We start from the raw sequence: 15,882 nt of genomic DNA on the forward strand, positions 1-15,882 counted from the left end.
GCTCGGCTCGGCCGGCGGCGCCGGGCGGAGCGGGCCCCGCGCCCTACCTCATGGGCTCTGCGGTCATGTCTCCGCTGCCGCTGCTCGGAGCGGCGGGTCGGGCCGGGGCCGGGCTCAGGCGCCGAGGGKAGACAAAGCCGTTAGTGCCGCCATCGCCAACGCCGCCATCTTGTCGGAGGGAGGATGAGGGAGACCGGCCTCCTGCCGCCTTCCTCCTCGGCCGCCTCCCATTGGCTGCCTGCCGCCCCCAGCGATTTTCTAATTGGGCCGCTGCACAGGGGCCTGTTGCTAGGGTCGCTCACGTCACCGTCCCACCGCTCCCTCTCTGATTGGCTGGGGGCGGGGTTACATCAGTGACGGGATCCTGACGTCATCCACCCAACCCCATGACATCACTCCCAACCAGTCGTGTAGTGGCCATCCTGGCCAGCAGGGGGCTCCACACCTGAGATATCCAGTTACTCTTGGCCATTGCAGTGGCAGCCAGTTACGGATCCACAAGCCAGAGACCCATTAGTGGGGCTTCCTCAACCCCAGTCCAGTTCAGGACAGAGGCCACAGTGTGGCATCTTAAGAGCAGCAAGTTGACCATAGCATTTTAAACAGACACCATGAGGGCACCATCTCCCTACCCACCTCCAAAGAGCACCTGGAATGACCCCTGTCATCCATAAGGATGAGTCCCAGAACTCCAAACAGACCAGAACACAAGCACAGAAARAAATTTTGAAAACTAGGATAGGAAAAGACAGCAAGCTACCAAGAGCTAAGGGTCAGGGCTCACCTTGAACCACATTCCACAAGATAAGGAAGCACACTCATGTCATGCAAGGCCAAAGCATGCCAAGATCATCTTCCCTGCTTTATGAGCAGCTCCTATATTCCTGTCAGAAGTTAAAACCTCTAAGAGCAGAAATTCCACAAATGAGTCTAAACATAACTTGCTTTACAATTTGACTTTTATCAAGAATCGCATCTGGCATTACTCAGTGTTAAAGCCAAATAGCTTTAAAAAGCCAAACAGATTTAAGAACTTATATGTAAAAATGCACTTAAAATCCTATGGTGAGCAAAAGGCAAGATCAAGTTAAGAATGAAAATGTTTCCCTCTCCCAACTATTACTCCAGAAGACAAACCCAAATGCTATTAACTGTCAGGCTGTCAAAAACAGAGGCCGTAGGAACATACTGGAGGCGTCTCCAGAAATGCATTCTGCATACATAAGCAGCAGACGGTTTGGTTTYCCCAGCATCCAGGATGCTCTTCCCAATGCTACTCTAACACACTGCTGGCTCCAGCATGCTCAGAGCTTACCGTGACCTCAGGGGGTCAACTGTTGGGTCTCATCACTGCCTGATTTTTTCTCATAATGATAATTAATTCTTAACTAGGTTTTAGCCTAGTTTTTATTAAAAAGCTGAAAAACAGGTGTAGTCATTATCAAGTGACAAGAGAATATTTTAATACTTGTTCATGTTGCTGACCTAGAAAGACAAACTACCCCTCCATCACACTTAGATTCTCTATGATAAAAGTAGCACAATTAATCCAGAACAGTACAATACTACATTTTATTTTATGGGAATAGTCAAGATGAAGCTTTTAAAGGTGACATTCTTAAAGTTTTAGAATGGATTATATGCAAAATAAATCATTCTCTATTCAAAGAATGTAAGACTGAAAGCAGATGATTGCTTACTCAAGAGCTTGACTTTGTTCCCATGTTTTGTTGTTACTCTTAATAATGCTCAAAGTGACACTGTGGAATCAACCTAGTTATATTCAAAGCTTTTCAGTAAAGGCAGTGAGCATCCATAGGTCCCTTAGAGGAACACAATGCCTCTAAGCTCCTCTTAGAGGAACAAATACAAATGCAAGTTCTTTATGAGAAAATTCACTTCTCACAGCAGATGAAAGTAATTCTAACCTGCTTTAAAAAAATTTTAGCATAAGTGATCTCCTGCAAATTACTCAGTAACTCTTAATACACTATCAGAAATTACTGCTGCAAAATATAATGGACACTGTGGACCCCATAGACGCTTGTATAAAAAATGTCACCATCTAGCATAATCTGTTACTGTGGGCAGCATATCCAAACAAACAACTTGGGCACCTAATTTGCTTTGGATATTCCCAAGTATTTGGAAAATTAAGCAATCAACTTTCTCCACTACTTTAAAAATTCTAATTTGATTTGACAAGTTTGTTACAGTTCCTAACAAGGCTCAGAATTAGCTTTCATGCACTTTTAAGTGCGCTACAAGTTGTAATTATAGAGCATTTACAATTTGTGTCTAAAGCTCCCAAAGAAACATTTCCTCATCGTATTCCCCAGACACAGATGGCTATCCCACTGCCTGCCAGAGGTTTGACATATTAGCATGATTTGAAGAGAGAACTCTCAGCAGCCTTTTAGATAAACACAAATCTTTGCCTAGATTAATCCAACTTCAGTTATTCACTTGCACTAGGTTTAGCTCAGGAAACTCTTATTTCTGGCTAGTATTATTTCAACATACTACAGTTCCTTCTCGCAAGCAAAAAGCAGCAGGCCATGGCCAGTGACATTAATGAAACCATAGTCTATTTTCAGCTACAGCAAAGTAACCCAATACAGTACACATTATTTGCTTCTATTATTAAATGCTCACCTTAGGAGAACATTTACTACACAGTACTTCCTCTCTATCCACCAGCATGATATAAAATGCCTCAAGTTAATCAATATATAATTATATGTTTTTCAAAAGAACAGAATATGCATTAAGTCAAGAAAAAAGCAATAACAGAAGTTTAAAAAATACTGTACTATTTCCAGAACATAATCTTGAGTCACTCCRGCATGCACTGCTAAGGAGAACCAACCTACAAGCTGATTGGAAGCAAAGGAAGCATTCTGGAATTTCCAAAGGGGTGAAAAGTCACAGCTATAGGAGTCCAGAATTTTGCAGGTAAATCTATAGTTCTAACTAGATTCCACCTCTCTAAACACTATAGTGCTCTGTCTACAACTCCAGGAAGATTTTCATCTCAGGACAGCTGTCAAAGACAAAGCAAACAAAACATGAGATCCTTGGATTTTTAACTGGCTACATGAACAGATTGCTAGTATTGACATTTGTGACTAAATTCTCCATAAATGCACATACATTAATGATAATCCATTCTAGTCACATCCAGGTTATCAGCCACATACAGTAACTTGTATTAACATGCTTGAGCAACAGTAGAACAGATTCTTCTGTGTTTTTAACTATTAGAAAAGTTTGAAAGATAAAGGAACATAGAAGACTAAAAAATTTATTTAAAATAAAATCGTTGTCCAAAATCCAGTCAAGCACGCAATTTAATCATTCCACTAAGGTTTGTCATTCTCTATGTCATAAAAACACATCTCAACATATTGAAACAAACTACTAAATTAGTGGAGTTAAGGCACTTGATATGTACGTTAATTCAACACACTTGCATAATAACATTGTACTTTGAATGATATAATTCTTTGAGCTTCAAGGTTTACAAATTCATTAACCCCTTGAGACAGGGTGGAGGCAGAAATGACATGATATATGCCTCTGACTAGTAAWCTCCAAAGCTACCACACCCTGAGGGAGCATTTACTGAATCAGGCTGCRAAGATTTCCTCTRTAGAGACACTAAGATACACAAGTTTGGACTGAGGCATAAGATCTTCTCAAGAATTCTGACAGCAAAGTTATCTTTGCAAGAGAACAGAAAGATCATTCGCACTCAATTTAAGGTTAACAAATCTTCCACGTGGTAATAACATTTATCCTTAGATGTCTCTGCCCACTATCTTGTCCTCCCCAAAATAAAGGCTGAAAAAGGCTTGGAGAAATTAACARGAAACATGAGAACTTAGACACACCCACACAAAGTTACCCACTGGTTTGTCAGGGCATTGAGCAAAAATTTAGAAGGCAGTTAACATCTTGCCATTCAGGCTACAGAGAGTTACCTTCGTAGTTCTGGTTCAGATCTTCAGGAGGGGAGTGTAGAACAGGCTAAGAATATTTTTGACTTTGAGCCAATGTCTACAACTTAAATGGCAGTTTTGACATCCAGCAATCAAAGTTCTTGACAAATGATTGAACAAGCTGCACTAAGAAATGGAAACTTCAACTGAACTGACAATAGTAGCCACTGGTTATGGAGAAATTGGATAAAGGACAAGAAATGCACCTGGATCATTTTTGAATCTTGAATTTCAAGCTGAAAACTGATTAGTAGGTCACTTAACATAAAAATACTGAAGCTATTTTAATAAGCAATTTCTATCTGTTAAAAACCCTTCCTTTCCTATGTGTACCATCTCTCACATCATACAGCAGTTAAGTAGAGCCCTCAGTTTTGAGTAGGATATGTCCATTTGTCACTGCAACGTGAAATACACTTCAGAAGTCATATACAGTTTTGAAGGAAGAGGTTTCCAGATACAAGATACATTTTCTTCAGGAATGTAAAAGCATGCTCCAGAGAAACAACTGACATATAGGAAATAAAGTGATACATATTTGATGTGAAAAAATACAGAAAACATTATCCAACTGAATTTGAAATAGTTTATAGTTAAGCTATGGAAATAGAGTGGTAGATTTAAGATTAAATTGTTGAAGATGTAAAGCTTACAAACAGAGACTGCATCTTAATACTCAGTGTCCTTCAGCAAACTGCATGTTATATTTAAGGCACTACACATTGTCTTTGGTTCAGTGTTTAACTATCTCATTCAATAGAGAGGTAGCATGAACCATACACATCTAGCTCTTCCATTCCATTACAGGCGATTTCAGAGTTGCCACCCTTCCGATGTTACAGTCTCTGGAGTCCTTTAACTCATTAGGAAGCTGCAGGAACAAAAGAATATTTTTACTAATCTTAGAAGAAATAACTATCTGCAATATTTCACTTAGCTTTCCAGAGAATCAGATATTCTCACACAGAAGGATTAACAATCAAGGTGCATAAATAGAGAACAAAAATTAGAGGGAGGTACTTATTTAACCTGTTGGCCAAGATATTAATGGAAGAAGATTTTATGCAATAGCATGAAAAGGAATTCTGCAATCTTTGCTTTGGCCAGATGGAAATAGTGCTATCCACAGAATAATGATATTTCTGGTTATTGTATTGTAAGAGACAAAAATTACTTACCACCAAAAGAATGAATTACAAAAAGCATTTCCCAACCTAAATTTTAGAAAACAAGCTCTTTGTCTAATTTACCATTCTGATTTATATTAACATYACTAGAGAAGAAAATACTGGTCAGTAGAAACATCCGTTTACACACAAGCAGGCAGCCAAGACTTACAACCTGCCATTACTTTCAGTCTTTAAGTCCTGATTTGTATTTTTCCAAATCCCTCCAAAAAAAATTTGGTGGCAGTACAGCTGTACTGTATCATACAGCAAAATATTAACAACAACAATTAGCAACAGAAAAAAACCACAAACCTGTATGGGTAGCCATGGTATTTAGATCTGAAGACAGAGAGCAACCAACTGAAGAAAAGCACCACCAAGCCAATACCAGCAATGCACATGACTGCAAGAGAAGAAGATTATGGTAAAGTGACAGCCCTCAAAAATACCTCTGTTTCAAAGGCATTCTGCAATATCTGTAGATTTATTTGGTCAGGTAAGAGTTTTATTATAGCCACTGAGAATTTGGTTAACATCAATTCTTTCAAATTTTCACTATAAGTCCATTTTATGGAATTACAGTCCTTTTTTCCTTCTTACTTAAATAAAATGCTGCAAAGCAGCTGTATATCTTCCTTCCATCCAAAAGGTCTTTAAGCTTATCCTGTCATTTGCTAAGCAACTCCCAAAGCAGCTGGAAAGACCCAAGATTCATTTCTGCTTAAGGGTGCAAAATATAAATCAGGTATGGAAAGGAAAAATCAGTAAGCACACATGCATGTGCTCCCAAAGTTAAGCAGAAATATGTTTTACTTTGTTCCCACTGAAGGTTCAATTGTTTCAAGGAAATCTGAGCAGGAAGAGGTACTGTTCTGATTTATGTAAACAAATAGTGAGGATTTAACATTTACAAAAAAATTTATGCATTTTATAAAAGACTGGAATAGGATCTGCATGCACTTTTATAATGAAGCACCCTTCATGAATAGTACTGCAGAAATAAAATGAGAGAGATGCATATATTCCACAACATGTATTGCCTAACATATGGAAGACTGAAACATGGTTACAAACATAACTGTAAAATGAGAGTAATATCAGAAACGGAAAACTTACCTCTCTCTCCTGGGTCAGCTAAAATAATGAAACCCTTGGTAAGTTAGTGCCTGATGCTTTCTAAAGTTTTTTTTTTTTTTTTGCGCATCTTAAGACTCTTACTAGAGCAAACTAAGTAAATCCTATTTCTATTCTCATCAGATTACYTGGATATTAAAGAAGACCATGTGAAATACTCTAGTTCCAGTTGTCAGAACATTTAAGTCTGTTTTATATTGTTTCCTCCTCAAASGAAGATGAAATTGTGAAATACTCTATAACCCGTGTCTGTTCCAACAACTCTAAGGCTAAAGAGCAAAATCCATGGGAACTCTAAATGTTATAGTTTATCAGAAACTACTGAYATGGAAAACAATACAACCAATATACAGAATAAAAAAATCCAATATCAGGAAACATTTTATTAGTTTCTGTATCAGATATCTTTACTGAATATTTTCCTTTGATAGAGACAGAAGAAGTACTTACTTTTTCGTTTTCCCACATCCATATCAGAAGTAGCTGCTTCATGGAGGAGAACCATTCCTAAAGTAACACCACCATCTGTAAAAGCTGTTTAAGGCCAAATCAACAAATAGATAACACATTCATTCCTGATTTCATAAACTCTGTTCTAAGCCCATACCTGAGGCATCAAAACTCACTGCAACAAGCAGCTACATAAAAAAGACATTTATTCATACAATTTAATTTTAAAAATAGAACATACAGTTCATACAGGAGTCCATATAGGAATGGAGGATTAACAAAAAATTTAAAAATCAGATTTGCTATTTCAGCTTGTAATGAATTAGTGCTCCCTCCTACAGAGAGGTAGGCTTGCTCGTAATGCTGTTTTACACCCCCGGAAAAAATCTCAAGAGGTATTCAACATCTGTACATTCTAATCAGCTTAAATAAACATTACTTAGTCTTTTAGTATTTAAAAAAACACTTATAAAATCACGGTCAAGCAGTACAGAAGACAGGCACTGCAAATTAAATGCTGAAGATATATTGGTCAGTGAGAAACTAAGTGATGTGCTTGAAGGTAAATCTGCTATTTTGTGCAYTTGCATATTATGAAAACATTGACAAACAAGATTTGCAAAAATGCCAGACAGACAGTATTTGGAAAAAAAGCAAGAACAATTCCTGCATGAAGATAAAATAATGCATGGGCTGTTACAGGTGAGAAGACAAGAAAAAAACTGGGTCACAGATAGCTACAGTTATAAGTGATGGATCACAAATGTGTCAGTTGAGCAACAGAGTACTGAATTTGAGAGTATTCTTTTCACTCAAGAGAAGCATTTTTCCCTAAATGGGAAAGGCAAGAGCTCTCAAAATGCAAGTTTATGCTCACCTTGCTTGATGGCATATTTGCACAGAAAATTCTGAATAGTGATTCAGATCAATGAGAGATAAGATTAAAAGCCAAGAGAAGTAAAATATGAAAATGAAAAAAAGAGGAGAAAAAATGAAGAATTAAGAGGTCAAAAAGATAAAACATACAGAAGAACAGGGGCAATCTTAATAAGCTTGGTAGTTGCACAAGAATCCCCATCTTTAACACTGTATTTGGTTCAGTAATATGTCAAGGAATAAATAGGCAGGAAAGATCAGCAAACAGTTCTCTATTCACACTAATGATCTTTGGCATAAGGAAAGCACAGTTGTCAACACCGGAAAGCTCTACAAGTTTCTGCATCAGTATTAGGTGACAGATGAGACTTGACAAAGCCCTCAAAGAAAAAGCATTAGCATAAGTTAGCAGAAAAACAGTCACCAACCAAACTCATCYAAGAAGGATACTAAACAGAAGAACAATGTGCGTTTCTGCCACAAATTGGGCTTGGCTGCTTCCATGGATATAGTTCTGTAAGAGACAAAAAACAAATGAATTTAGGGAAGACTATAACCAACTTTAAAATAATTAACAGCTGTAAAACTTGGAACTGTTTCTGCACTGTCTCTCACAGCACTCAAAAGTCATAGCCCAGAGAGAATAATTCCAACCGCTGATCACTGATTTGGGCAGGAGATAGAGGAAGGGTGCAACAGCAACATCCATTCTCTGTCCTCTAGCATTGAGGGCTATCAGACCCAAACAACATTCACACTGTARTAGTCAAGTACAGCTATGGCCCTCACAACCCAAACTCCTTGTTTTGAAATGCAATACACCACAGCCACGTCCTCCCACTGCTGTTAAAATTAAATCCATCCCCACACTAAAGATTGTTATGCTGCATGCATTGCTCTGCTGCTCAGGGACATTCTCTTCCAGTTGTATGTAGCCCCTATGCACCAGCATTTGATCTCTTCCCAAGGCACACCAGGAAAAGGAAAGTCATTACTAACAGAGTTGAGGCTTTTTTTGTTAATCTCCATGTTAAGATCAAAAAGGGCCTACAAACATGTTAAATGGAAGAAATATTATAAAGTAAAATGAAATGTTTCTGAGAAAATATGACAAGAAACCTTCATTCTACAAGCTGACTCAGTCATTAAATGTTTGTGAACTAACACAAAGACCTTCAGTGGGCTAACAAAGTTTGAATTCCAATGTTAAGCCCATTGTAAATGAAGCCCTTACGGGAAGTTTGACATCCCRTCACATTGTGATGCTGTACCTGATGTTGTAAATAGAAAAGCATGTTTGATGAACAGATCAACTTTTTAATGAAAATATAGAGGACCTGAACCCACCTGACTGGACATGAAAGGATGTAACAAGATTAATTCCTTTGAGAAAAATTACATGAGATCAGACAGTATATCCAAGTAGCTCAAGAGATGCAGTATCCCCAATACATAAAGACTGTTATTAGCGAAACACAGAAATGACAGAATGTTTAAAGCTGGAAGGGACCTCTAGAGACCATCTAGTCCAACCCCACTGCTCAAGCAGGGACACAAATCTCATGCAATATWATGTACAGTGCAGTACATTTCAAGTCATTATTTTTTTCCAATAGTGCAATTTCACAAGTTACAGATCACTCATCATCCCTGATTTATCTCAAGAACATCAAAATGTATTCATATAAGAGTTATTAGATGGGTAGAGGAGCTTATTACAAAGGACAGAAAGCACCTATAAAAAAACCACTACAAAGGTTTTGCTTTCTGTTGCAGACACAGCTTCAATTTGTCCTGTTGACTGCAAGATAGGTTAGCCTCACTGACTTACTAAGAAAGAAGACAGGAAGAGAATTTGCACTCTGACTTTTCTCTTTTGGTATTGGTTTATTCTGTGTTTCTATTGTATTTCTACACAATAAGTAAACAAAGAAAAATGTTGGTTTACCACTTGGCCTGTATGAGGATTCTTATGAGCATATGGTGGCCCTCTAATGTGGTTCCACATCTGGCCTGATGTCATTGCTAATACAAAACACTAAAAAGAAAAAGAACACTARTCAACAAGCAGTATCTTGTTCCACCAATTTCTTTTCATTTCATACCAAATATTGGCTTGAAATTCATCCCTAAGGTTTTGCACTGTCCTTTCTTTTCTTATTCTTTTCTTAAAGGCATCTAATCAAACATTAACTAAACCAGSAAAAAGATCAAAAATTACTAAGACACTACATCAAAAAGAAAAGCTAAATACATCTCAACTTCCTCTACCAAATTTGAATTTCTTTAAAAGAATAGATTAAGATTTAAACTGTTATAAGTCTCATAACAACAAGAAACAAGTTACAATTACTCACCAAAGCTGCAAATGCCCAACCAGTTTTGTTATAAAGAAAATCCAGATTGCTTCCACGCAGATACACAAGGCCTCCAATAACAGCTAATAGTAGTCCTAACATCAATGGGCCAGCATAATTTGGTGGTCTTATCACACGAATCTATGGATAAAAAGATATTTAAATTATTTTCTCCCCGAAATACACATTATATTCTCACTCCTAATACACTACGTACTAGACTGGAAAAACAGAAAAAATTTTAATACATACATGTTTAAAACATGTTTAATACATAATAAACCTGATTCTAGTGAAGTTCTTAATGCTTCTTCACGCTTTTAGTCAGGCAACCCTCTTGCACACTTTACCAAATAATTCAAAGAGTATTATAAAGGAGATGAGTTACAACCTTATCAGACAGGGAACACAAAACGTTGCATAGAACACAATCCAAAAATCCCAAACGACGTAGTGACTTTTTAAAAAAATTTTGGGGACCCAATCTAGATTTTGTAGCTAGGTCTATGTAGAGTAGCAGAGTATATTTACCCACCTCTCCCCTTCCGCCCAATGAAAGTGTATTTCATTGGTAACTMTTCCATATAATAGCTAAGGGTTCGTGAAGGATAAATCATCTACACTTACATTGACATCAGTTCTGTCAGCCACCCAGCGAGCAAGCTGCTCTGCTGCAAAGCCTCGCACCTGAAGTTCGTATGTGTCACCCCGCTTAGGCTTCCCTTTAGCAGGAAAGTTAATGAAAGTTGGAGCAGAATTCATGTTTAACTGTATTAAAAACAAACAAAAAAAAATACACCACTGAGAAGTCTCTTAACATGTGCTCTCATTTCTGTCCATGTCCCATTTGCATACTGCAGCATAGTACAGTTGTCTTTATAGTTGTCTTTATAAAGCTTAAGAGCRTTTTCCCACCCATAGTACATGTCTGAAGAGACAGGGAAGGGTATTACCATTTGAAATACATCCGAACCTTCATCAAAATCTACCATGGCAAAAAAAATCTTATTGGTAAATGCACTGGAGTACCGCCAGGAGTTTGCTAGAATCTGGTATTCTTCATCTGCTTGCCTGTAAAAATACACAAAAGTGAAATGCTATGACATGTTTGTCCAAATGCAAGTTACAGACCTTAACATTAGCTATGTTAATTTTTTAAAGTTTTGATCTTAAAAAATGTCAGGACATTCACTTAACAACCATATTCAGCATTTGGTACCACCATTTTTGAAATGCAAGGTCAAAGACAAGCAACCTGTGACCACAAGCAGTGGTCACTTCCATGGAGGTGTTCAGAGGCATATGAAGTGGAATAGAGCAGCCCAAGTCCTGCTAGTCTACAGAGCGCCAAAGTTAACCCAAGGGTGTCCTCTCTGTGTCAGAGAGGAGAAAACAAATTAATTTTAGCTAACTAGGTACAAAATTCATCTTTACAGAATTCTGCTTCCTCTGAATTAATACATGAATAGCAAAATATGTTTAAGGATCCATATTAGGATCCATACTTTCACAGAAAGTAAGTAAACTCTAGTCAAAATATTARTTAACTTTCAATTAGCAATCAATTAGTAACTTTTCCAACTGCAAGGCCAACAGCAACTCTGCAAGCATTTCTTCCTCAGCAGCTCCTGCCAGGAAAGCAGAGCATCCATCTTATGCTTTTCCAGAAGCCTTTTAGAGGGAATATTCTGTCTGAATGGGAATAATGACTTCMTGAGGGCAATTATTAAGGATTACATTATTTTTTCACTTACATATTACACACTATTCTCACATACTTCKGAGAAAATTCTACTCTAACATGATCTAGTACTTTCCTGTGCTAARAGAATAAAACATCTTTTTCTTGCATTTAATATCCCACAAGGCATACAAAGACCTTAAGAGTTTAATTTAGAACTGAATTAAGTCCATACTTGCAAACAACACACTGTCTGTGAGGCTGCAGAGCCGTAAACATCACGATCACTGAATAGTTTCTAGGTGGTGCCTTCACGAGGCGTCGAAACTTGTCTCCATTCATTCGGATGACGGATCTCTTACTGGCCCACTCCATTAGCTGGCTCACTTTCTCTGATAACACCATCTGAAAGTGTGAGGGAGAAAAAAACCACAAACAGGCATTAGTTTTTTAATCTATAACATCACAATCTCGAAGGTCTTCATACATGACAAAAGAAATTATTGCACAGTATTTCATAAAAACATTGACATTCTATTAAGATTATTGAAGTCATTCACAGCCTATTGAAAGCCATATTGAAAGTGTTCACTTTAATACTTTAGATAACTATCTTGTATTAGATAACTTGATGAAGACTACGAGCACAGGAGCACTTCCTCTTACTGCGAATTGGGAGCCCCATTTCAGAGGCTTTACCCCCCAAAAAACAGGCCCTGCTTTTATACCCTACGGAGCACCGTGTTGTGCCCCAAGAGGCTCCAGAAGGCAGGGAGCAGCAGAGAGCGCCTGGAGAGGGGCCTAGAACCAGAGCCGGGGGTTGCTGAAAAGCCTCCCTCAGCACACATCTCAGAGAAAACAGRGCTGCTCCACAGCAAAGTCTTCTCCCAAAAGGGGCAGATAGCAATACGTCGCTTCCATCACTTTCTTCAAAGTAGTATTAAAATGGACTGTATGTATCAAACACTTATCTAATCCTAACATTGCCAACACACTCCTCTTCAGGAGGGAAGGAAACAGCTACCAGTTAGTAATCAATTACCTTAAAAAACAACAAAAGTAAAAGCAAAGAAGGAATCTTTTTAAAAGCTAGGGAAAAAAAAAACAGTCAGCRGAGGGGGCAGGAGACACGGCTGTGGTTCACGCCAAGCCAGGCTAAGTTTCTCCTCTATACACACAGCCCCCATCAGTACAGCAGCAACGTCAAACAACTGAACTACTACCCCCTTCCACCCGCCACCCCCAAAAAACATTAAACAGACAAAAAAATATACAGATACACACACAGATACACACACACGCGCGCGCACTCTCAGAAGGGAGCAGGCGGAGGCGCCGCGCGCCCGGCCGCTCCTCTCACCTCCTTGCGCTTCTGCCCCGCGGCGCCCGGGCCGCCGCTCGCCAGCAACAGCACCAGCGCTAGCACCGGCAGCGCCGCCATGGCTGCCCCTTCCCCCGGCCACGCGCCTATTGGCTGACAGCCGAAGGCGCCGGTGGCCCACTGGCCCAATAATACGGCCAGTGCCTTCCTATTGGCTAATCCTATAGGTAGTCCCCGCCTCCGATCGCTCGCTGTCCAATAAAAGCGAGGCGAGCTGGAGGTGTTTAATTGGGTTGGAGAAGGAGGTGGCGGGCTGGGCTGTGTAATGGCGGCGCTGTCTGAGGCGCGGCGGCGAGTCAGGGACGCTGCGCTGCAGCGCAGCCTCGCCGGGCTGGCCCTGCCTCCAGCGCCAGCAGCGCGCTACGTGCCGCGGAGCACCGCGCTACTGCGGTGSGTGTCCGCCTTCCCGGGGGTCGCGTGCAGCAGTTGCTAGAACCGTATATTAAAATCACAAAATCCTTGGAAAATCACGAGCTAAAATCATGCACGTGCTTGGAAAACAATCGGTACGTCTATAGTACAATCTTCAGCGTCGTTCCTTCCTTAAAAGAAAAAAAAAAAAAAGTCTTATCGTTTTTCTTGGTCGTTTGTTTTTCTTTGATACAGATCATTGTTTGAGGATGCGTACAATGAAGAAGCCCCTTTRGAACAGCGAGGCTCCCTGCAGCTCCAGCTTGCAGAAAATYCTTCCACTTGATCTTTTTAAATTARAAGTTRGTGAAAGAAAAGATGTGTCAGAAGTGGGATTCGAACCCACGCCTCCATACGGAGACCAGAACACCCAGCTCTGCGCGGGAAGGCGCGTCACGCCTTGAGTCTGGCGCCTTAGACCACTCGGCCATCCTGACACTGTGATTACAGRCGCTGCGGGGACGCTCTTGGTGCTTGCGCAGCCGCCGCGGCGCTCCCTAGGCCAGCTCAGCCTCTCGCTGAGCGGTTCCTGGCGCTGCTGAACCGGAGCGGGGCCGCGGGGCGCCCGCAGCCGCGCAGCTCGGGCCGCCGCCGCCGCCTGGCGCTCCCGCCGCCACAGCGCGGCGCAGCGGACTACACCTCCCGAAGTGCCCCGCGGCGCGGCGCGCCACCTCCGGCGCGGCCATTTTGTTTTTCACGGCTCGCCAAGGGTACGCGCTGCTCGGCCGGTGACCATGGTGCCCGTGGCTAGGGCCGCCCTCAGGCTTGCCGGTAAGCGGGGCGCTCTGGAGCCGGGGGGCGCCGCGGGAGGGCGGGGGCTGCGCCCCGTTCCTGTCAGGGCTGCCTCTGAGCGGGACCCCCCGGGCTCGAGGGGGAGAGAGGGGGGGTGCGACCCCCCMACCCCCTTTTCCTTCCTCTTCTGCCTCATGATTTGATACTTTAGTTTTATTTTCTCCTAAATAAATTGTGGTGTASGGTTATAATTTATACGTATGTCTCCTGTGACCTACAGATGCCCTCCTGCATTTGTGGTGCATAGTTTACCTCATGCCAAGGCCCCGCGTTAGTTCCTTTCTTTCTTTTCCATCTCCTTCCCTTCCCCTCAAAAATAACCCGAATAGATTAAAAAGATATTGTTTATATCAACTATCTCCCACGAATGTATTCGATGCTGGACTTTATTCTGGAAAAAAAAATCCTTTCTACTGTATAAAAAAGGCTTATAAATGCCAGTAAATGTTTTCAATACACCCAAGCACACAAACTGCTTGAACTTTAATGCTGAGCAAACAAAGAAAACATACCAATTAAAAAGGTAATTTAGAGGATTTCATTACTGGAAAGGATTTCAGAAATAAGTTTATAGAGAGAAATCAGAAAAGCTGATGCTTAAATGTCAAGGCTTTTCGTATCATCCYATATTTCAGAATCATTCCAAGGCCTTAAATCCAAAAGAACTTTTGTTAAGCTCCTAAAAGGAAGATAAGTCCAGAATGCTGGTGCTTGTTGTTCTGTCAATGGGAGAGGAGGGTGCTGAATGACCGTAGTGTATTTTCACTTAACTTACAAACTTCTGCTTTAATAAGCTCGTGGCATTCAGCACACTTCAGTAAGACACGCTCATCGCAAATACGAACCTGACTTCCATGATAAATATGGCAACATGGTCCTCATCGGTGGAGCTGTAGTCTTTACTGCTGTTTGGGGATATGTAAGTTTTCCTTTTATTCCTTCTTAACAACTCCGTTGTAATTGTGGCTGTAATTGTACTAGATTTTGCTAAATATTAAAATATATATTAAAACACAAGGAAAATGCATAGGTGATGATGAATATTTATGGATATATATAAGAACTCAATTTCTTGATATTCTTGTACGTCCCATATGCATTTTTTAAAAGCAGATRTTTTGGAATAGTCAACTAAAGTATTTAAATATTACTCAGTATTTGTTCTGTTTTATTAAAAGGTGAATAGGATCATATTCATATTCCATATCATATTATATTCCAGTATGAGAAATGTAAATTGAGAATGATAAAAAATAGTTTTTATCATAAGGCCTTTGAACTTAGTATTCTTGGTTTTTTTTCTCTCCTTCCACAGGTGTTAACACAAGCTGGAATTGAGTGGGGCTTGTCACCTGTTGGCAGAGTCACCCCAAAAGAATGGAAAGAGTAATTGTCAACATACATTATGAACTGATCTAAGCTTTCAGTGAAGACAGTGCTCATGCCATCAATGTAATGGCATTTGTTTCCTGATAACCACTTGTATTGTGGCATTCCTTGATGTAATAAACRTATCTGGAAACTTGCCTGCCTCTCCTAGGCTTCATGTATGGTGTCCTGCAAAAATGTGTGAAAGAACAAATAATTATCCAGTATTTTGCACAGTTCCTGTTGTTTCTGCTAAGCCTGC

At 40.1% G+C, this 15,882-nt stretch overlaps 3 protein-coding genes and 1 non-coding gene across 4 annotated transcripts in view; 1 reads left to right on the forward strand and 3 right to left on the reverse strand.

The window, feature by feature from the left end:
- The window catches only part of ATRX (ATRX, chromatin remodeler), a 67,955-nt gene extending 67,818 nt beyond the window's left edge, over nt 1–137 (reverse strand). Inside the window, exon 1 of the mRNA XM_026039125.1 lies at nt 48–137. Within this exon, the coding sequence (XP_025894910.1) occupies nt 48–67 (20 nt within the window). The 5' untranslated portion in view covers nt 68–137. The remainder of the gene's footprint in view (nt 1–47) is intronic.
- A 4,180-nt stretch (nt 138–4,317) lies between these two features.
- Nucleotides 4,318–13,134, reverse strand: MAGT1 (magnesium transporter 1). The gene is made up of 10 exons (XM_026039126.1): nt 13,029–13,134; nt 11,904–12,073; nt 10,941–11,058; nt 10,615–10,755; nt 9,988–10,128; nt 9,579–9,668; nt 8,081–8,144; nt 6,755–6,829; nt 5,483–5,573; nt 4,318–4,872 (listed from the first exon to the last, which is right to left on the reverse strand). The coding sequence occupies exons 1-10, from the start codon at nt 13,107–13,109 to the stop codon at nt 4,857–4,859; spliced, it is 987 nt and encodes a 328-aa protein (XP_025894911.1). The 5' UTR covers nt 13,110–13,134; the 3' UTR covers nt 4,318–4,856.
- Nucleotides 13,135–13,781: 647 nt separating this feature from the next.
- TRNAL-CAA lies at nt 13,782–13,897 on the reverse strand. Its single transcript has 2 exons — nt 13,860–13,897; nt 13,782–13,827 (listed from the first exon to the last, which is right to left on the reverse strand). It is a non-coding gene; the product is annotated as a tRNA-Leu (tRNA).
- A 233-nt stretch (nt 13,898–14,130) lies between these two features.
- LOC112947064 (cytochrome c oxidase subunit 7B, mitochondrial) lies at nt 14,131–15,775 on the forward strand. The gene is made up of 3 exons (XM_026039072.1): nt 14,131–14,231; nt 15,047–15,171; nt 15,568–15,775. The coding sequence occupies exons 1-3, from the start codon at nt 14,195–14,197 to the stop codon at nt 15,640–15,642; spliced, it is 237 nt and encodes a 78-aa protein (XP_025894857.1). The 5' UTR covers nt 14,131–14,194; the 3' UTR covers nt 15,643–15,775.
- The last annotated feature ends 107 nt before the right edge of the window (nt 15,776–15,882 follow it).

Source organism: Nothoprocta perdicaria, unplaced genomic scaffold (genome assembly GCF_003342845.1).
Source record: "Nothoprocta perdicaria isolate Ctin4 unplaced genomic scaffold, notPer1 scaffold_22, whole genome shotgun sequence".
NCBI lineage: Eukaryota > Metazoa > Chordata > Aves > Tinamiformes > Tinamidae > Nothoprocta > Nothoprocta perdicaria.